Raw genomic sequence first — 22,121 nt, forward strand, 5'->3', positions numbered from 1 at the left:
TTGGCGATCCCTCCAACTGAACTGCTGATCTCAGAACAACCCCAACCATGAACAGACTATGTCAGCCAGTGGATTCTGAAGGGATTTCATTGTGATTGGAATAGCGGGACTGGCAGCAATTCAGAACTGATGAACTATCAAAACCACTGGAGCAGGACCTTGGAGCGTGCCTCACATTGGGGACCTGGGATGGGTGGGACGCTGGGTGGGGCTTCTCCCTTTGTCCCTCCCTGACCCCAGATACAGGAAAAAAATATTAGTGTGGAAACAATGGTATTACCCACTTTCCTGTAGCCCTTTACCCTTTGTACCCTAATCAATTAAGATTATAAAAAAAGTAAATGTTAAAAAAAAGATGCCGCAAGAGCCGTGTGTGTCATACATGCAAGGTGCTACAAGAGCCATGTGTGTGTCACAAAGCCAGCAAGAGCTGATCTCCAGCGATGTGTGTGTGTGTGGTATGTGCTACCAGGGACCACCCTCGCGGTGACCCTGTGAGAGTCCAGGCTGAACCAGAACCTCCGAGACACCGGCTGAGAGCAAGCTGCAATGAAGCCACCTTGAGACCCAAGGACATAGGTTGGGGTGTGTGTGTTTAAGCTCTACTTCTGAGAAATTAAGTTTTTAAAGATTAACATGAAAGTGCATGGGAAAAATAGACCAAATGGCCACAGCAGCCACATATGGGCCAGATGAAGCCAGGAACATGGACTCCACCACATGGGTGGCAGGGGTTCAAGCACTTAGGCTACTTCAGCGGGTCGCTGGGATGAGAAGCGGAGTAACTGGAGCCCCAAGTTGCACTGCACTGTGGGATGCCAGCATGGCACATGGTGGCTTAAAGCTGCCATGGCACAACGCCGGCCCAGGTGCTGGCGTTCAGAGTGTGAGATGCTCAGCGTCCATGACACCAATGCTGGGCCTTGCACCCCTTGTCTGCACTCTAACCACGGCCCCGCAGCTCTGGGCCTTGCACCCCCGGTCTGCACTCCAACCACGGCCCCGCAGCTCTGGGCCTTGCACCCCTTGTCTGCACTCTAACCACGGCCCCGCAGCTCTGGGCCTTGCACCCTTTGTCTGCACTCTAACCACGGCCCCGCAGCTCTGGGCCTTGCACCCCCGGTCTGCACTCCAACCACGGCCCCGCAGCTCTGGGCCTTGCACCCCCGGTCTGCACTCCAACCACGGCCCCGCAGCTCTGGGCCTTGCACCCCCGGTCTGCACTCCAACCACGGCCCCACAGCTCTGGGCCTTGCACCCCTTGTCTGCACTCTAACCACGGCCCCGCAGCTCTGGGCCTTGCACCCCTTGTCTGCACTCTAACCACGGCCCCGCAGCTCTGGGCCTTGCACCCCCGGTCTGCACTCCAACCACGGCCCCGCAGCTCTGGGCCTTGCACCCCTTGTCTGCACTCCAACCACGGCCCCGCAGCTCTGGGCCTTGCACCCCCGGTCTGCACTCCAACCACGGCCCCGCAGCTCTGGGCCTTGCACCCCTTGTCTGCACTCCAACCACGGCCCCACAGCTCTAGGCCTTGCACCCCTGGTTTGCACTCTAACCACGGCCCTGCAGCTCTGGGCCTCGCACCCCTGGTTTGCACTCTAACCACGGCCCCACAGCTCTGGGCCTTGCACCCCTGGTTTGCACTCTAACCATGGCCCCACAGCTCTGGGCCTTGCACCCCTTGTCTGCACTCTAACCACGGCCCTGCAGCTCTGGGCCTTGCACCCCTGGTTTGCACTCTAACCATGGCCCCACAGCTCTGGGCCTTGCACCCCTTGTCTGCACTCTAACCACGGCCCTGCAGCTCTGGCTGCCAAGCTTCCATCTCCATGACCTGTAGCTAAAATCAGGCGACTTCAAGTCATTTATGGAAAGAGCTTTGGCCACAAAGAGGTGCTGTATACAAGGATTTCTTTATCAATAATGGTAGTTACAGACTTAGGAAACATAACCAGGTATCTGTGGGTGGGCCCGTGCAGGCACAGAAGGCCAGCCTCGGGGAGACGTGGGGCCGGGGCTGACACGGGAGGCAGGCTGCTCTCAGGAGCTGGGTCTCCCCAGGAAGAATGCCAGCAAGGCCCAGGTGGTGAGAATGCCACAGACCCTGCAAGACAAGGGCAACGGTCACCCAAACTCCGCCGGCACAGGCTGGTCCTGCCTCCCTCCCGACCCCCCGCTTTGTCCTGGCAGCCTCTCCCAGACTGACAATCGGGGATCTGAGGATTCTTCTTCCCAACCAGAGCCTGGGGAAAGGAGGAGGGGCCCAGAAACACTTCCAGGATGAGGCTGCCCCCAGAGACGGTCCCTGGGCAGGACAGCAAAGTCCTCAGCACTGCCCGAATGGCAGCTCAGTCCCTGAACCCAGGATTTCCCCTGTACCCTCACCAGGCCTGTCAGCAGCCCTTCCTCTCACCATCCCTACTGGCATCGGGCAGGACCCTGGTACAACCATACCATGGCCTCCTCCAGGCAGAGCCAGGCTTGGAGAACCTCAGTTGGGTCAAGACCTCCTCTGCCAAGTCCCAGGATACCTTATTTCTGAGTGACGCCCACTGCCCCTCACTCAGGCAGGACATGGTCCCGTCTCTCCTTGCCCCCTCCTCCTGCTCAAGATGACCTCCAGCCCCCAGGCACCACACCCGCTTTCCTCCCTTCTAGGCTACACTCACTCCTCAGTGGGGCTCCAGCATCCCAGTCCGACCCTCTCCCCTCCTCCCGTGAGTGAGCACCTGCACCCAGGTCACTGCAGTTTACTTGCTTGCTCCCAGCACCAGCACCCCTCGAGTGCTCTGAGGGCAGGAACTTGCGCCTTACGCAGAGCCCTGGAACCTAAGCAATGGCCACCAACAGCGGTCGGATGGTGTCCCAAGGCAGCTGCCCGCACAGCAGCCCTAGGTTGCAGCGAGCGGTGGGCTCAGGATGGAGAGGGGCAGCCCGGTCACTTACTGCAGCACGCAGTTGACGGCAGGGGAGTGTCTCCAATACCGATAGAGGCAGACCTGCAGGCTTGGGTGGCCCCTGTACTCCTTCAGCACGCTCCGGGCGCTGCGGAGAGAAGCCGGGAGGTGAGCTGGCAAGGTGTGAGCGCCCATGGTTCGGGAGACAAACCTGCAGTCCAGGCACCTACTCCTTAAACTTATTGGTCAGAAGCAGGAACTGGCTTCGTGTGAGTCGCCTGACATCAAACTTGCAGAGGTTCTGAAACTCACGATACACCTGCTGCTCGCTGACGCTGGGCCACCTCTTGACACTGACAATGAGGATGGGGGGCCGGAAACTGGGGTAATCCGGACCAGAGAAGTTCTAAGAGGCGAGAAGGGAAGAAAAAGAGATTACGCACGGTCCTTACTAACACCAGACCTGGTACCAAAATGCTAGATGCAACTTAGCGGGGTTTGGGGCCGTGGTGCAGGCAGGCAGAGCCGTGGCCTGGAGATGTAGGGGCTGTGGTGCAGGCAGGCACAGCCATGGCCTGGGGATGTAGGGGCCGTGATGCAGGCAGGCAGAGCCGTGGCCTGGGGATGTAGGGGCCATGGTGCAGGCAGGCAGAGCCGTGGCCTGGGGATGTAGGGGCTGTGGTGCAGGCAGGCAGAGCCGTGGCCTGGGGATGTAGGGGCTGTGGTGCAGGCAGAGCCGTGGCCTGGGGATGTAGGGGCTGTGGTGCAGGCAGAGCCGTGGCCTGGGGATGTAGGGGCTGTGGTGCAGGCAGGCAGAGCCGTGGCCTGGGGATGTAGGGGCTGTGGTGCAGGCAGGCAGAGCCGTGGCCTGGGGATGTAGGGGCTGTGGTGCAGGCAGGCAGAGCCGTGGCCTGGGGATGTAGGGGCTGTGGTGCAGGCAGGCAGAGCCGTGGCCTGGGGATGTCGGTGGCAGCACCCCATGTCGGGGCGCCAGTTCCTGCCCAGGTGGCTCCACTGCTGATCCAGTTTCCCACCAATGAGTACAGGGGGCAGCTGATGGCCCAAGGACTGGGATCCCCACCACCTGGTCACTGGCCCTGGTCACTGCAGCTGTTGGGGGAGGGGACCAGCAGAAGGAAGTGCTATTGCTGCTTATTAAAGATCTAGACGGAAAGCACAGTAACACGGCGGAGAGGAGGGAAGCGAGGAGGGGCTGCAGCAGGGGCTGGGAGGAAGAGTGTGATGAGTTCAGCAGAAACACACAAGAGGACGGAGGAGGCACCTTACCAGGACACACCCTCCCCTCCCACACGCACAGCCTTGCGCTGTCGGCCTGGGCAGGAAAGGGGTTAAACGAAGGCTACTCACGACTTTGGGTACGCCGGCTCGGATGAGGTTCACTTGGTTCACGTACGGCGCCAGCGTGTCGAGGTAATGTGGGAAGGAGCACTCGGGGAGGGGGCTGTTGCTACATGTACGAGAAAACCCAAAGCACTCAGACCCACTGCGCTTCTGCCCCACCTGGGGCCCAGGCACAGTTGTGCAGTGGGGACATGCCTTGAGCAGCCCGTAGCCTGGCTCCAGAGCCCCTGCCCTGCCTGGCTGGTGTCCCCGACCAAGCCCCTTCCACGGCCCAGCAGAAAGCAGTGGTTGCCTGCAATGGCCAAGTGTCTGCTGCTCACCGACCCTCTGTAGCTCCACACGGCCTCATCTCACTGCCAGTCCCGCCCCCATCCAGGACCACTCACGCAGGCCCGGGCTGGCACGGCCAAGAGCAGCCAAGAACAGAAGAGCTGAGGCTTCAGGGGTCCAGGCACCGAAGCACTGAACTGCCTGCTTGGGTGGTACATGGGTCTCTGCTGGTGGGCACAGGCACGAGGGAGCCCGGCTGGCAGATTTCTCAGGTGACACAGCGACAAGCCACACAGTGCTTGCCCAACCTGTCCCCCCGTTGCCACATACGTACACAAGTGGTGCCCGTCCACGGTCAGCAGGTCTAAGCCATTGCTAGGTGAGTCCCGAAGACCACAGCACAGCTGCAGTTGACCCTCACCCCCGCCCAGCCTTACACTACCCATGGCCATGCCCTAGGATGTGCGTGGCCAACAGGCACCCAGTGCCCAAGCGCCTGGCACTGCGGATAGCAGAGGAGAGGCCACCAAGCAGAAACCACTCTAGATTCCAACTCCAGGGTTTCTGCACCCCAGGATCCAAGTCACGGGCCTCTGCCCGGCCTTCCCAGGCAGGGGCAGCCTCCCTGCTGGGCAGCCCAGGCCCTGCCCTCGACATGTGGAAGGCAAGCTCACTCACCCGTGCGCCCGCTGCAGCAGCAAGTGCGCCACTTTCAGAAGGACTGCGGGGGAGAAAGGATCGGAAATGCACCAGAGCTCTGGGGAAACCCACGCAGGGGCCCAAGGGAGCAAGCCAAGGACACGGCTGGGGAGAGCCCAGGACGGCAGGGACTCCTACCTGACCCACACAGGAAGGCGTCGTATGCGGCCTCATGCGGGCACTTGGTATTCACTGCAGCGCATGTGCAGGAGAGAGAACAGGAAGACGCTGTCAGAAACCAGTCCTTTGTCCCCAGCCCTCGGCCCCGAAGAGAAAGGCAAGAACCACAGCCCACCTCCCTCCCCGCAGCACAGAGGAGCCAGGGCAGGAGGCACGGGGAAGGGAGAGGCACAGGAACCCGGCCAGGCTGGGGGCCACGCTCACGTGGACGCACCATATTTCTCAGACTGTCTGGCATGCACAATCTCTGGTCCGGAATTCTTGGTGGGGTTCAAGTTACTGTGGGAGAAGAGATGACGGCATAAAGAGCAGGCCACAGAAGCCACCGCTTCCCGCCCTCCCCGCCTGGCACCTCGGGTCAAGGGGCCTCTCCTCATGGACTCGATGAACGTGCATGACCACCTTACGGGCTACAAGCACTGTGTTCTCTCACTGCACACGTGGTAACAGTGAGGCAGAGAGCTGAGCTACTCTGAGGTTCCTTACGAGACCAGAATGGCAAGGCTGGTATTTAACCCCAGGAGACCAGGGTAGGCACTGGGCACGGTGGGACAATGCCACATGGATGCCTACGTCCCGTGGTGGAGTCTCTACTCCACTTACAAGCCAGCTTCCTGCTCACATGCACCCAGCAGCGGATGGCACGAGTTGCTGAGTACCTGCCACTCAGGTGGGAGACCTGGACCGAGTTCCTGGCTTCTAGCTTCAGCCTGGCCCAGCCCCCAGCTTCTTGTGGATATTTCAGTGAATCAATGGAAGATGCCTTTTCTTGGTTTAATTATGTCTGCCTGGTGATCTGTTATCCCAATAATTTACTTTTATAAGATTCACAGTGTAAAGGACAAACAGAACTTCCATCCACTGGTTTGCTCCCCAAACAGAAGCAACAGCCAGAGCCGAGTCAATGCAAAGCTAGAAGCCTGGAACTTCCTCCCCGTCTCCCACACGGGTGCAGGAAGGGACCAGAGCTGTCACCTTCTGCTTTCCCAGGCCATAAGCAGAGAGCTGGATTGAAAGTGGAGCAGCTAGGACATGAATCAGCACCTACTTGGAATGCTGGTGCTGCCAGAAGAGGATTAGCATGATAAGGCACTGCAAAGGCCACTAAAGGTTTTAAAAATCAGGGGCTGGCATTGCAGCGCAGCAGGGTAAGTCTCTCGCATTCCACCTGGGTGTTGGTTCAAGTCCCAGCTGCTCCACTTGTGATCCAGCTCCCTGCTAACACACCTGAGGGAAGCAGTGGAAGTTGGCCCAAGTCCTGGAAGACAGCTGCTTCTGGGTCTTCCTGCAGCCACCCGGAGACTCAGAAGCAGCCCTGGCTTCCAGCCTCAGCCAGCCCAATCAGCTGTCGTAGCCCTTTGGGAAGTGAACCAGCTGAGGAAAAATCCTTCCACCCTTCCTCCAACTACCTAATAAACCTTAAAAAACAAATAAACAAACAAACAAAAACAACTTTAGAAGAACAAACTCAAAGCCAGGAGTCAGGGCTGTGCTCTTGGAAACACCATGAAGCTCTCCTGGCCCACCTTGCCCTGTACCACCCTGCCAGTGGGCAGACTTCACAGATGCTGCGGGTGCTGCAGAATGAGCATCGAGGATCCATGCCCGAGACCCACGGAGGGCAGAGCAGGAACAGGAGGGCAGAGCAGGAACAGGGGGCCGGGACCTGACCCGCGGCTGCATGCACACAGCAGGGGCAGGTGGCGTGAGGGTGCGGACAGGGTAATGAGCTACGAGAGCATGTAAGGACCCTGGGGAGAGAAGCCTGACCCAGCTGGAGGACCAGGACACCCCCCACCTAGGGAGCAGGTCAGACACTCCATCTATGTATGTGGACAGGGGCAGGAGGGAGGAGCAGGCCTTGGGAGGTCTGAGGTCACAGGCACAGCGGAACAAAACCAGGCCACATCATGTCGCCAATGGCTGGCCTGGGTCTTCCCTTCAGTCAAGGCAGTAGACAAGCACCGACACAGTCAAACACAGACCAACAAAGAGATGTCATTAAAGAACAGCCGTGACCGTGGGCAGGATAGAGCCGGAGGGAGGGACAGCAAGTGCCAAGAGCAACATGACAGTGTAAGGGCCTCTAGGAGCACCAGAGGGCCAAGGCGGGGGAGGGGCAGGCTGTGGCCTGCAGTGCCCACATCCCATTTAGAATCCCAGCTGCTCCACTTCCATCGCTGCTCCCTTCGAACGTGCCTGACAAAGCAGCAGAGGACGGCCAAGTGCGCAGGCCCCTGCACCCACACGGGAGACCTGGAAGAAGCTCCCAGCTCCTGGCTCCAGACCAACCCAGCCTCGGCTGTTGTGGCCATCTTGGGAGTGTTCAGCAGATGAAAGACCAAATAACAAATCTGCTTCAAAAAAAGGATCAGAGGGCCACTGATATTACATGCCGCACCCCATGAAAACACCTTCCTCACCTGTTGAGGACTTCATACACTTCGGAAAGATTTGAAACCCTCGGGAAATTCAGTTCCTGTAACGACAGAAGATGAGCTGGGGGTGACGAAGACACCTGTGCTTGGATGATCTGTTTCAGGTGTTGGCCAAGGGATGTGCAAGCGGCCTGGGGAGCACCGACCCCCGTAGCCTCCCCCTCCTCGTCACTCCGCCTAGGCCAGGAGCCACTGCTCACACTCAGTTCACAGCATCCTGTTACAAAAGCTGCTTAAGGGATTCTAGAACACGGATCCAGTGACATGAGGATGCAAGGGTGGGTCTTCCGAGGGCCTGGGGATAAAGCCAGGTCACTCAGAGCCAAGGGCTCATTACCACTGGCAACTCCCAGAGGGCAGATGGACGGCCCAGGGATGGCACCCACTCCTGTGCCTCCTGCCTTGACTGAATCTAACCGGTCACTCCCAGGGCTTCAAAACCTTGCTTTGAGGTTCTTCAGGTTTTAAGAGCATTTAGAGCAGTCAGCTCCCCTCTTCCCCACATGGGGTGCACACCTTTGACCTCATGGAAGTCCCCTGGGCCACACAGGGCCCCAGCCACCAACATGGGAGACCCAGAGGGAGCTCCAGGCTCCTGGCTTCAGTATGGCCTTGCCCGAGACCTTGCAGCCAACCAATGGAAGAGCTCTCTCCCTCCCACCCTATCCCCATCACTCTGCTTTGAGAAGACAGAGAAGGGGCTGAGGAATGATTTTTGCATAAGACATGAGACGACAGCCACGTGCTGCTTGCGCAGGGGACGTGGTCATTACCTTCCAGATGTCCTTGGTCACGTTCTTGGTGTCAATGAGAACAGGAAACAGACTATGGATATTCTGCTTAAACTGATCGTAGTTCTCTGCAGGGGACAAACCAGGCAGGCAAAAGGGAGCTCGCACGCAGTAAAGACGGGAAGACCCCGTCTCCGGACCCTTCTTGCCACCAGCACCAACTACGCCCTAAGCCCCTGGCGTGGAGGACTCTGCCCCAACGCCCCCACCCCACATTCAGCCACCGTGGTTGCTACTTCATCATCACGCTGGGGTGCTTTCCACTGCTGGCCACCAGAAACAATGGCCAACCGAGGGCTTCTTCAGCAGCCTGCCTCTGAACCAAACCCCTCTGCTGGGCAGCAAACCAGAGAGAACAGCGGCAGGTGCGCAGGGCGGCAGGTGGCAACAGCAGGTGTGCGTCTCCTACCTGGGAGGGGCCTGAAGAACTTCTCATGCAGGTGCAGCAGATCCATCATCATGTTATGCCCCACCAAAGGCTACTTGGAACCAGTTGACAGGTGAGAAAAACAGAACATTAGTAATGTAGCCGGAAGGGAAGTGGCTTTTTACCGAGCATGTGGCCTTGGAACGTGCTGTGACTATTCATCCTCACCCTCACCCTGTCCCCGAGGGGCCACACTAAGAACCCCAAGCGCGAAGCAAACACACGCAGTCCCTACCCAAGGAGTTTAGGTCAGCGACCACCGGCTTCCCTGAGCTATCCTAAGAGCCAAGAACCTAGTGGCATTTCGTGTGGCCGGCTGGTCTTCCTCCAAGGTCACTTGGTATGGTCTGGTGAAAGCAAGGCTAGGTCCAGGAAGCCGGTGATCAACAGGGAAGACTCACATCAGACACAAAATACCAGCTGAGGCCATGGCTGCAGGGGCCCTTTCCCACCTTCCGGGATTCCACCAGCATCTGGAAGAAGACGGAAAAGCCCCGGGCCGAGAGAAGGATCTTCTCTTTCCAGCAGCTGGCCCGGTCGCCGGACGTGTGCTCCAGGTACCAGCGGTGCTGCCGACTCACTTTCTTCACCACCACCTGACACGGAGAGCGGAGGTGACAAGACCCTTCAGGCCGGGCTCCTGCCGTGAACCCTAACTACACAGCACTTCATCTCCAAGCAGAAGCAAGAAATAACAGTGTCAGCAGACAAAGAAGCCTCTCGGAGGGCAGACGTGGCCAGAAGAGGAGGAGGAGAGATGGAGACAGTGAGAGACGGACTCTGGGAGGGCATGGTACCTCTCCCCAGGCGGGCACTTACCCCCTCATCTTCCTCCATGGTCCAGATGTTGGGGAGGGCCTGCCTCAGCACCAACTGGACCTCGAAGGCCTGGAACCCTGAGGCAAGGAGACAGGGGGCACACCTGAATGGAGCCACGCTTTCCCCCCAGTGGAAGCCCAGAGGAAGAGAAGGCGGGAGACGGAGCAGACGGAAGGCAGCAGACGGGGGTGTCCAAGCCTGTGAACCACGTGACAGGGCACGGCCCAAGGCTTCGATCACGCGGCTGCTGCAAAGTGTTCACGTGGGATACAGCTACTGGTATCAGGCCCAGGTTGTGCTGTAACGGGTTAAGTCGTCGCCTGCAATGCTGGCTCCCATACAGGTACCGCTTTGAGTCCTGGCTGCTCCACTTCTGATCCAGCTCTCTGCTTAGGGCCTGCGAAAGCAGCAGAGGATGGCCCAAGTCCTTGGAACCCTGTACCCAGGTGGGAGACTAGGGGGAAGCTCCTGGCTTCATGTCATCCCAGCTCTGGGGGAGAGGGGAGAGGGGAGGGAGGAGGAGGTATGAACTGGTAGATGGAAGATTTAACTCTGCCTTTCAAATAAAATATTTGGATAAACCTCAAGATTTTTGGCATCAAAATACAATTTTTAAGGGATTTATTTGAAAGAGTTACAGAGAAAAGGCAAGGAAGAGCCAGAGAGAGCACTTTGACCTGCTGGCTCACTCCCCCAGACGACCACCAAGAGCCTGGCCTGGGCCAAACTGAAGCCAGAAGCCAAGAACTTCATCTGGGTCTGCCGCCCACAGGAGCCATGCTCCGCTGCTTTCCCAGGTGCATTAGCCCGGAGCTGGATCAGAAATGGAGCAGCTGAGACTCAAACTGGAGTGACATCGGACAGCAGCCTTGTAGGCAGCACCTTAACTCACTGTACTGGCCACACACCAGAACAGACTGCTCTTTCAATTCAACTTTGTGCAAACTCTTTGAATTAGCCCTGTGTCACTACACAGTACCATCAAAATGCGCTGTCCATATGACCACGACACTCTGCACAAAGGTCTCGCGTGGGGAGGATTGTGGAGGCAGGTCAGAATCTCCAAAGTTCCACTGTTTGACTGAGAGCCTGAATTTTACCATTATCACATACTGCAAATTAGTCTCCTTGAAACCACTGACTTTTCTCCATCTCAGAACAGGGTCAAATTATCCCCAATTCCAAATAATCAGTCAATGCATCCCAGTAAAAGGAACATTCCATAGGACAGAAAGAACAGCTCACTCCGCTCTCAACTCAAACAGCTTGCCTACATGCTGGACCTCCACCACGGGGCTCCAGATGCTGGGACAAGGCTTGTCATGTATTTGCATTAACACACTAATATTTAAGACACAAGCAACTGGGGACAGCATGGTGGCTCAACAGGCAAATCCTTCCCCTGCAAACACTGGCATTCCACACGGGCACCAGTCCGTCTCCTGGCTGCTCCACTTCCCATCCAGCTTCCTGCTCGTGGTCTGGGACAGCAGCAGAGGACGGGCCAAAACACTGGGCCCCTACACTGATATGGGAGACCTGGAAGCAGCTCTTGACTCCTGGCTTCTAGTCAGCTCAGTTTTGGCCGTTGCTGCCATCTGGGGAGTGAACCAGCAGACAGCAGTTCTCTCTCTCTCTGTAAATCTGCTTTCCAAATAAAAATAAACCAATCTAAAAAAAAAAAAAAAAAAAAAAAACGACAGGTGCAACCACAGGTTGATGGTTAAGAACTGTGCTTCATCAAGAGGGTTAGGCTATACCTGGGAACAATGCAGGTCCACCTGCACAGGTCGATGCCATCTGCCCCGACGGGTGCCGAGCGAGGCACTGGCTGGGTTTCCCCACCACTGCTACGGCCCCACAGGAAAAGGGTACAATGACAGTGGCAAGTGACAGCTGACAGATGCCCCCAAAATTGGTTCTGAGCCCCGCACCCTGGACAACGGCCTCCCTGGACAACGGCCTCCGAGACCCCCAAAGGTCCGTGGACCAGGCTCTGAGAACTGCCAAGCTAGGGCATGTCCATGAGATGTCGGTCAGTGAGGATGATGCGGGACTCCCTGGGAAGGGATCAGGATGGCCCGGACGCGCACGCACCAATGATCCCAGGCAGGGTCATGCAGGCGCCTTCCTCGGCTGGGTCCAGCCACCGCGTCACCTCGTCAATCACCACCTTGATTTGGTCTTTATCCAGAGAGCTGCAATTGGCACAGGAAACGGAAGCGTTGGAGGGAACCACACCAGGACCCCAAGACAATGTGGACCCAAAAGACAATGCTGAAACCTCCAGTCCGTGTATGGCCATCTTAGGAAGAAAATGACGGAGAGAGGAAAGAGAGGGACTGTGGCCTGTCCAAGTCCTTACATACCAGGAGGCGTCCACTCAGCCCCGCCTGTGTCCCTGGCCACAGCAGAAGCCATGGCACTGGGATGTGGCCAGTGAAAAGTGTCACACCCTTGGGACCCTCTTCCTACCCCTCAAGGTGCGAAGCACCACCCGGGCAAACGGACAAAGACTTGGTGAGCACGGCGCCTATTATCAGCAATATGAGAGTGCTGGGCTCGGGACACGGAGGAGCAGGTGCGTCTGTTTTGCAGCAAAAAGAATTTTACATTCTCGCAGACAGGGCCTTCAAAGAGCTCATGGAAACACATCCAATTAAAACCATATGCAGGGCCTGGCGGCATGGCCTAGTGGCTAAAGTCCTCGCCCTGAATGAGCTGGGATCCCATATCGGCGCTGGTTCTAATCCTGGCAGCTCCACTTCCCATCCAACTCCCTGCTTGTGGACTGGGAAAGCAGTCGAGCATGACCCAAAGCCTTGGGATCCTGCAGCCACGTCGGAGACCTGGAAGAAGTTGCTGAATCCTGGCTCCGGATTGGCATAGCACCAGCCACTGCGCTCCCTTGGGGAGTGAATCATCGGACAGAAGATCTTTCTCTCTGTGTCTCCTCTTCTCTGGATATCTGACTTTCCAATAAAAATAAAATAAATCTTTAAAAAAATATATGCAAATTGGGCCCGGCCCAACAGTATAGCGGTTAAAGTCCTTGCCTTGCACACGCCGGGATACCATATGGGTACCAGTTCTAATCTCGGCAGCCCTGCTTCCCATCCAGCTCCCTGCTTGTGGCCTGGGAAAGCAGTCGAGGACAGTTCAAGGCCTTGGGACCCTGCACCCGCATGGGAGACACGGAAGAGCTCCTGGCTCCTGGCTTAGGATTGGCTTAGCTCTGGCCGTTGCAGTCACCTGGGGAGTGAACCATCAGACGGAAGATTTTCCTTTCTGTCTCTCCTTCTCTCTGTATATCTGCCTTTCCAATAAAAATAAAATAAGTTTAAAAATATATGCAAATTAAAAAGTGCATCATCAAAATAAAATTTCTCCATTTCATTTCCCCTCAAACTTTGAGGTACTCTTTTTTTTTAATTCATTAATTACATTGTATTATGTAACACAGTTTCATAGGTACTGGGATTCTCCCCACCCCTCCCCAAACCCTCCCACCATGGTGGATTCCTCCACCTTGTTGCATAACCACAGCTCAACTTCAGTTGAGATTCCCCCATTGCAAGCATATACCAAACATAGAGTCCAGCATCTTATTGTCCAGTCAAGTTCAACGGCTTCTTAGGTATACCCTCTCTGGTCTGAAGACAGAGCCAGCAGAGTATCATCCCAGTCAATTAAACACTCCAACATACCATCAGCAAAAATTTACATCATTATGGAATTAATTGACATAGTAATGAGTAACCAATATGGTAAAAGTAAATGCGAGTTCTTAACCACCTTCTGTGACCACCTCATTGACATTTCAATTTTAGTTTATACACAACATATAACAAACCTAACATAACATGTTATACATAACATCGTGTCATCTTAAATTAAGGCAAACATGTGGTATTTAACCTTTTGGGATTGGCTCATTTCCCTTAGCATTATGGTTTCCAGTTTGGCCCATTTGGCCACAAAGAACTGCATTTTGTTTTTTTTAATAGCTGAGTAGTATTCCATGGAGTAGATGAACCATAGCTTTCTTATCCAGCATCAAAGATGAAAAAGGCAACATAACAACAGACACCGCATCCATTAAGAACATAATCAGAAATTACTACAAAGCACTGTACTCCAACAAATCAGAAGACCACCAAGAAATGGAAAAGTTCTTAGACTTATACAACTTGCCAAAACTTAGCCCAGAGGCAACAAACGACCTGAACAAACCCATACCTGAAGCAGAGATTGAAACAGTGATTAAAGATCTCCCAACAAAGAAAAGCCCAGGCCCAGACGGCTTCACTGCAGAATTCTACAAAACATTCCGAACAGAATTGACTCCAATCCTCTACAAACTCTTCAATACAATAGAAAAAGAGGCAACCCTTCCAAACTCATTCTATGAAGCCAACATCACCTTAATCCCAAAACCAGACAGAGACCCAACTGAGAAGGAAAACTACAGACCTATTTCTCTGATGAACATCGATGCTAAGATTCTCAACAAAATCCTAGCCAATAGAATTCAAAAAATCATCCGACAGATCATTCATCCAGATCAAGTAGGATTCATCCCTGGAATGCAGGGATGGTTCAACATCCGGAAATCCATAAATGTGATACACCACATCCAAACATTGCAAAACAAGAACCACATGATAGTATCATTAGACGCAGAAAAAGCTTTCGGCAAAATCCAACACAATTTCCTGCTAAAAACCCTAACTAAGGTAGGCATAGATGGAAAAATCCACAACATAATCAAAGCAACATATGAAAAGCCCAATGCCAGCATCATACTGAATGGAGAAAAACTGGAACCCTTCCCACCGAAATCTGGAACAAGACGAGGTACTCTTATAAAAAAACAGAACATTATGAACATGGAAAGCCCTTTTCCCAGCATTTGAAATATAAGATGTGAAAATTTCAAAATGTTTCCCCCCATGATTTATTTGAAAACCAGCACCAAGAATACAAATGGAAACACCTACTCAGCATTACACAGGAAAGTTACACAGACCAGGCAAAAGCTGTCCCTTGGGGCCAGTGGTATGGTATAGCACGATAACCCTCTGCCTGCAACACTGGCATCCGACATGATCACTATTTCAGGTCCCATCCGTTCCCTGCTTATAGCTTACAAAAGCAGCAGAGGATGGCTTGAGCATTTGGGCCCCTGCACCTATGGGAGACCCAGAATACACTCAGGCTTCATAGCAGCTAGGCTGTGGCCACTGTGGCCATTTGGGGAGTGAATAGAAGATGCCTCTACTTTTCTCTTGGGGGGAAAAAAAAGCTGTCCCATGTAATCTCCTTCCCAGAAAAGGCAAGAACCTAAAGTCCAAGCAGTGTCACTGGTCCATGATGCTCAGCCCTTGGAAACCGCTGGACAGGAGCCCAGGCCACCACAGCTCGTCACCCCATCCCCACTCAGCAGCCTTGGGTCCCAGGATGAAGTTGGGCAGTGATCCACCACTGGAGACCACAGGCAAGACAACTACAGCAGGGGCAGACCCACGGAGTGACACAGCCAGCAAGGACTTGTGTCTAATCAGCGTGCTGTGTGGCAGGGCTACCTGCGTTGCCCTGGAAGACTCCGTGGGCAGTCACGCAGGACAAGACACGAGGTCTGAGCAAGTGCAACACAGCTACTCCTGGCACCGGGCTACCGAGCTCAGCAGGTGTACTGCGGTCACACTGTATATTCCAACAGCCTTACAGAGTGGGTCCAAAGTGCTGAGGACCCAGCTGCAGGCCCAGGCTCACCCACAGGAGGACATGCGTCAGCACCACGGCCGAGGCCAGAGAGTGCCTCCCAAGCCACCCACACAAAGTGCACGGAGGCAGAAGGCAGAAGCGCGGGAGCCCTGGGCCCTCTACCTGCGCACTTTCCAGTTGCCGGCCAGGATGCTGTGCCTGATCCTCTTCTCCTGCTCCTCGTTCATGTAGGGAATGCCCTTTTTGAGAAACTAAAGATGGGAACGAGACAGGACGCTGAGTTACAGGCATCACCCGGGGCAAGCAGCAGGGTGGCATGAAACTTCCAGGGCTCGGACAGGGTGGTGGGATGAGAGTTAAAATCAGGGTGTGCCACCCAGCCACCCACCCCCAGCCCAACAGGCCGGGCTTGGCTCCAGATCCTACCTTGTTATAGTTGAAGCCATACTGATTCAAGAACTGGACGCTGGAAGCCTGGAAAGAGAATTCTGAGTCCAAAATCCCAAATGTTGTGGGGAAGAGAAAGAAGTTGCATGAATGGGCTATATACCTGCAATGGGGGAAGAGAGGAGGGAGACGGGGAAGGGGGTAAGGAAGGGCAGAAGGGAGACGGGGAGGGAGAGGCACAAGAGGAAGGAAAGGGGGGAGGCATGGGGACAGAGAAGAGGAGAAAAGCATTAGGAGCAAGGCCCAAACCATATAGAACCAGTGCTACCATTAACCTCACTGCTTCGGGTCCCGGGAGGGGGGCGGCGGCCAAAATACTGCACTCGGGGTGTGAGGTCTATCCCACAAGCTTAGCAGGATGGCCACTTGGTTGCCAGCCAACACATTTATGCCCTCAACCCCCACACAGGCCGACTCATACAGCAGGCACCCTTTCTGACTGTTAGGGCCTGCTGGCTACCAGGCAGTTTAAACACCGGGCCCAGTATAACCGCTTTGAACAGGGCAGAAGCAGTGGTGCATGCTAATCCGCCACCCCGTGGCACTAACATCCGTATGGGCACCGCTTTATGTCCTGGCTATTCCACTTTCTAACCAGCTCCAGCCTGGAAAAGCAGTCGAGGACGGCCCAAAGCCTTGGGACTCTGCACCCACATGGGAGGCTGCGAAGAGGTGGCGCCTGGCTTCGGAACAGCTTCACTCTGGTCACAGCGAGGGGAGCTAGCAGACAGACAACTGTCCTTTACGCTCTGTAAAATCTGCATTTCCAATAAAAACAATTTTTAAGAACAATTTCTTAGCCCAGCACAGTAAGCTAATGGCTAAAATCCTTGCCTTGCACGCCTGGGATCCCATATGAGCACCGGTTCATATCCCAGCTGCTCCACTTCCCATCCAGCTCCCTGCTTGTGGCCTGGGAAAGCAGTGGAAGACAGCCCAAAGCCTTGGGACCCTGCACCTGCATGGGAGACCTGGAAGAAGCTCCTGGCTCCTGGTTTCAGATTGGCTCAGCTCTGGCCGTTGTGACTACTTGGGGAGCGACTCAGTGGGTGGAAGATCTTTCCTTCACTCTGTAAATTTGACTTTCCAATTAAATTTTTTTTTTTTGCAGAATAATTTCTTTCAAATTTTTTATTGGAAAGACTGATTTACAAAGTAGATAGAGAGAAAGATCTTCCATCTGCTGGCTCACTTCCTGAGTGGCCAGGAGCTTTTTCTAGGTCTCCCATGTGGGTGCAGGGTCCCAAGGCTTTGGGTTATCTTCTGCTTTCCCAGGCCATAAGCAGGGAGCTGGATGGAAAGCGGAGCAGCCGAGACATAAAACACCACCCATATGGTATGCTGTCATTTGCAGGTAGAGGACTGGCCATTGTGCCGGCTCCAAATAAATCTTTAGAAACAAAACATTTACAAATCCTGCTCTGAGGAAGGGGCACAAGAAAAGACAAGGCCCACAGGCAGGAGAAACGGGAAAGGCCCAGGGAAAGGTGCTGCTCTGAGGTCTGGCAGAGGACAAGAGGGAAGGTGGGGGGCCCAGGGCACAGCTGCAGGATGCGAGGGGCACCAGTTGCGAGTGTGTGTGCTGTGTGGGCTCACCCTCTGTACTCACTTGTTCGACTCTCCTTGGACTGTAGAGAACAGGGACAGCCCTGGAAGAACAAGAGAAGTCATGACTATTTCAAGCGACTGCCTGCAGGGGGAGTAGTGAGACCAGACATGTTCAGCCAGCCGCGGGCCACGGGGCCTGCAGGGCATCTTCCGGGAGCACCAAAAGGCAGAGACAGCCTCAAAACAGAGCAACTAGCACTGGAAACACCAGATTGTTGTCATGGGAGAGTTTTGATGGCATTTTCAGTTTTTACAACCAACTAGGGGCCTGCTGTTACAGCACGGCCAGTTAGGCCAGTTAAACCACCCTTTGGAACACCCATATCCCATCTGGGAGTTTCCAGGTTCAAGTTCCTTCTGCTCTGCCTCTGAACGGCTCCCTCCTTTGGGGGAGGCATGGCTAGAATCTCTGGGTGCCTGGCTGCACCCTGGCCCAGCCCTGACAATTGTGACCCATTGACTAGATCTTCCGAGACTACGAGAAACATTTAAAGGTATCTGGTACGTGTGTTAATGTTGTGTGGGTTAAAGCTGCTGCCTGCAACGCCAGCATCCCCCTGGGCCCTGGTTCAAGCCCTGGCTGTTCTACTGCCAAGCCAGCTCCCTGCTAATACACCTGGGAGAGCAGCAGATGGCCCAAATCCTGGATCTCTGCACTCCTCTGGGAGACCTGGTTGAGTTCAGGCTCCTGGCTTCAACCTGGTTCAGTTCTGGTTGCTGTGGGTTTTGGGGAGTGAACTCCCCACCTTCCCACCTAACTCTGGCTTTAAAATAAACACATCTTAAATTTTTTTTTAAACATTTACTTTTATTGCAAAGTCAGATATACATAGAGAAGCAAAGACAGAGAGCAAGATCTTCTGTCCAATGATTCACTCCCCAAACGGCCGCAATGGCCGGGGCTGCACCAATCTGAAGCCAGGAGCCTGGAGCCTCTTCCGAGTTTCCCACTTGGGTGCAGGGTCCCAAGGCTTTGGGCCATCTTCCACTGCTTTCCCAGGCCACAAGCAGGGAGTTGGATGGGAAGTGGGGCTGCCAGGATATGAACCGGTGCACATATGGGATCCCAGGCATGCAAGGTGAGGACTTTAGCCACTAGACTACCGCACCAAGCCCATATCTAAAAATTAAACCAGGGGCCAGCACCATGGTGTAGTGGCTTGAGCTCCCACCTCAGCTGCCAGCATCCCATATGGACACCGGTTCGTGTCCTGGCTGCTCCACATCCAACCAGCTCCCTGCTAACGGCCTGGAAAGGCAGTGGGGGTTGACCTGAGTTTTGGGCCCCTGCACCCACAGGGAAGACCTGGAAAAAACTCCTGGTTCCTGGCTTCAGAATGACCCAGATCTGGCGTTGCTGCCGTTTGGGAAGTAAGCCAGCAGATAAAAATCTGTCTCTTGGGCCCAGCACAGTAGCCTAGCGGCTGAAGTCCTCGCCTTGCATGTGCCAGGATCCCATATGGGCGCCAGTTCTAATCCTGGCAGCCCCGTTTCCATCCAGCTCCCTGCTTGTGGCCTGGGAAAGCAGTCGAGGACAGTCCAAAGCCTTGGAACCCTGCACCTGCGTGGGAGACCCAGAGAAAGATCCTGGCTCCTGGCTTTGGATCGGCTCAGTTCCAGCCTTTGTGGTCACTTGGAGAGTGAATCCTTAGACGTAATATCTTCCTTTCTGTCTCTACTCCTCTGTAGATCTGCCTTCCCAATAAAAATAAATAAATCTTTAAAAATAAATAAAAGCAACCAGGTATAACAGCAAAACCACAAACTGAAAAACATATGAATTTGACTGCTTTAAAGTATCTTAACGGGCCCGGCGGCGTGGCCTAGCGGCTGGGGTCCTCGCCTTGGGAGCCCCGGGATCCCATATGGGTGCCGGTTCTGGTCCCAGCAGCTCCACTTCCCATCCAGCTCCCTGCTTGTGGCCTGGGAAAGCAGTCGAGGACAGCCCAATGCATTGGGACACTGCACCCGCGTGGGAGACCCGGAAGAGGTTCCAGGTTCCCGGCTTCGGATCGGCGCGTTGCGGCTCACTTGGGGAGTGAATCATCGGACGGAAGATCTTCCTCTCTGTCTCTCCTCCTCTGTGTATATCTGGCTGTAATAAAATGAATAAATCTTTAAAAAATAAAAGAAAAACCACTGCAAAGTAGGAGAACAGAAATATTAGCCAAGCTGCCCTCAGAACGGCTGTCCGGTGCAGCAAAGACCCTGAGTGGGAGAGCCACAGCTGAAAGCCAGCACCAACGCCCAGGTTCCGCTCGGCTCGGCATTTCAGCTCTTTGCCAAGCTCACCTGGGAGGCAGCAGGTGCTGGCTCTTGTGTTTGGGCCCCTGCTACCCATGTGAGGACCTGAGTAGAGTTCCTGGCTCCTGGTTTCAGTCTTGCCCAAACTGCTGTGGGAACATTAAAAGGTCTCCTATCTGCTGGCTCACTCCAAATAAGTTGGAAAAACACAAAAATGAAACCTGTTTTCCCATGGCTCCGGAAATGTCACCCCATTTAGGAAGACATCGACAACAGAAGGCCAGCAAGGAACACAGCCACTAAGTGCCACTTAACGCTGCCAACAGGACGTTGACCACAGGAGGATGTAGCCCACAGATTGTTTTTTCACTGCCAACGTCAAGCCCTTGCCGGCATGATCACTTCAGTGATGTTTCACTGCATACTTCCTGTTGCTGCAAATTGTCCCTGGCCTAGAGGAAGGCTGGGAGGCAGGACTCCTGCTCCCTGGCCACTCCACCCCACTTCCACACCTGTGCCACGGGAGACCCGGTCAGAAGCACAGGAGTGACTTGGACTACTACACGACTGTGAAACAATGTGTGCCAATCTAGGAAGATCTCCCAACAAATCCAATGGCAGGAGGGGCAGGCAGCAAACCCGGCACAGGACAAGACTCTCAGTATGACCCCGAATGTCCAAGATTGAAAAAAAGAAGTTTCAGAACTGGAACAGTAACAGTGCTCCTTCCAGTGGATTCAGGGTGCAGGTCCCCTGGGCATGATGAAGGCCACGAACGAGACAATTGGACAAAAGCAGTATCTGCACCTTTCGAACAATATTTTCCCCTGAAAGAAACGGGACGATGGGCGTCTGGGAACCCACAGCTGAAGGTCAAACTCACCAATCTGACAGATGGTGAACTGCTGAACACTCCGCCGGGTCTTCACATACCATTCAGATGGCAAGTCAAAGAGACTGTGGGAGACAGGGCCATCTCACTCCAGCGCCAGCCCTGAGCGGCGACCCCCAAGGGGTCGTCCTGCCCCCCTGGTCAGCGGCCTACACACAAGGTCACAGGTGAGCCGCCTCCTACGGGGCTCTAGAAGAGCTTCTGCCTTACCTTATCTGATGAGGCTCCGACAGGCTCGACCGAAGACCGGTAAACTCTATGTCCAGACCTGCGGGGCACGCGAGACAGTCGAGTCCCCAGGCACACCCGTCCACGGCTCCACGCTCTGCTCTGAGCGCAGGGGGTGGCTGGCGCACCGGGCTCAGGCAGAAGGCACAGCAAGCCACCTGTCGCACCTGGACGCCCCGGAAGCTCTGGCCAGCAAGCGCGGTGCGCGCAGAGGCCTCGAAGGTGCTGCTTAACGTCCGCGCCGGGTGCCCGCCAGCCCTGCCCCTGCCAGCCCCGCCCGGCCCTCGGGCCCCTGGCGACGACAGGCGAGCTTCGCAGTGTCGGGGCGCCTTACCCACGAAGTCGGCGCCCAGGACGAGCTCCTGGAGCAGAGGAAGGTTCTCCTCGAACTCGTCCGCACCCACGTCCATGGTTACGCAGCCGGACGGCGGACGTCGGCGCAGCCACGTGCTGCCCGCTCGCTTCCGTCGCGCTGCGGGCCTTAAAGGGCTCGCTCTCCGTGCGGAGTCCCGGCCCCGCCTCGCGGCCACGCACACCGCCCGCACCTGCCGCGCGGGAGTTTGATTGTGACGGTTGCTTTGTTGCCGAAGCCCAGCCAGCTGGCTGCTCGGCCACCCCTTGGGTCCTTCAGGAGGGAAGGAGATTCGCGGGCAACGAGAAAAGGGGACTTGAGCGGGATGGGAGCTCTGCAGTTGCAACGGAAGCCAGGGCAGGTTCCGCCGACCCCGCCTTCTGCTCCCCGGGGCTGGCCCTCCCGCGCCGCCCCACGCCAACAGGCTCCTCACTCCACCTTCGTGTCCCCACCAGCATCCTCACACACGCGCAGCCCACTTCCCCAGGGCCCCTGGTTTGGAGAAATATAGGTTTCCAAATCCTTAGCTGATGGACTGCTTATGTCCGTGCCCGTTTGCAGGGATCCTCTATCGACTGGTTCATCTGCAAATGCCCACACAACCACCAAAGCCAGAACTCCATCTGGGTCTCCCGCTCGGGTGGCAGGACCCCTGCCCCGCCCCGTCCCAGGACTTAGGAAGTCAGCTGCTGAGGTGCTAGCAGGAACCTGGACCAGAAACGAACTGACTTGCATCA

General features: G+C 55.4%; 1 protein-coding gene across 2 annotated transcripts; it reads right to left on the bottom strand.

Annotated features, from left to right (window-relative positions):
- Window positions 1-1,897: 1,897 nt before the first annotated feature.
- PNLDC1 (PARN like ribonuclease domain containing exonuclease 1) lies at window positions 1,898-21,574 on the bottom strand. 2 transcript variants are annotated; one of them, XM_004595480.3, is made up of 19 exons: window positions 21,367-21,574; window positions 21,015-21,072; window positions 20,796-20,869; window positions 17,670-17,709; window positions 16,040-16,163; window positions 15,776-15,864; window positions 11,984-12,084; window positions 9,887-9,963; window positions 9,520-9,663; window positions 9,050-9,119; window positions 8,623-8,708; window positions 7,835-7,890; window positions 5,626-5,690; window positions 5,370-5,423; window positions 5,211-5,253; window positions 4,269-4,368; window positions 3,131-3,306; window positions 2,950-3,048; window positions 1,898-2,107 (listed from the first exon to the last, which is right to left on the bottom strand). In XM_004595480.3, exons 1-19 carry the CDS (start codon window positions 21,440-21,442, stop codon window positions 2,044-2,046), a joined length of 1,596 nt encoding a protein of 531 aa, XP_004595537.2. In that variant the 5' UTR covers window positions 21,443-21,574; the 3' UTR covers window positions 1,898-2,043. The 2 variants fall into 2 exon arrangements, with proteins under 2 accessions (XP_004595537.2, XP_058526750.1); XM_058670767.1 differs by having other exon boundaries at window positions 16,040-16,087; window positions 21,367-21,441.
- Between the last annotated feature and the right edge of the window lie 547 nt (window positions 21,575-22,121).

This window comes from Ochotona princeps, chromosome 1, assembly GCF_030435755.1.
Source record: "Ochotona princeps isolate mOchPri1 chromosome 1, mOchPri1.hap1, whole genome shotgun sequence".
NCBI lineage: Eukaryota > Metazoa > Chordata > Mammalia > Lagomorpha > Ochotonidae > Ochotona > Ochotona princeps.

Excerpts from the sequence above, each read along its gene's own strand:
- PNLDC1 (XM_004595480.3), bottom strand. The coding sequence starts at position 21,442 with ATGGACGTGGGTGCGGACGAGTTCGAGGAGAACCTTCCTCTGCTCCAG. Across the intron at positions 17,710-20,795 it reads GTTCACCATCTGTCAGATTG|GGCTGTCCCTGTTCTCTACA; the intron begins GTGAGTTTGACC and ends TTGTTCTTCCAG. Across the intron at positions 5,424-5,625 it reads CAGACAGTCTGAGAAATATG|TGAATACCAAGTGCCCGCAT; the intron begins GTGCGTCCACGT and ends CATGCGCTGCAG.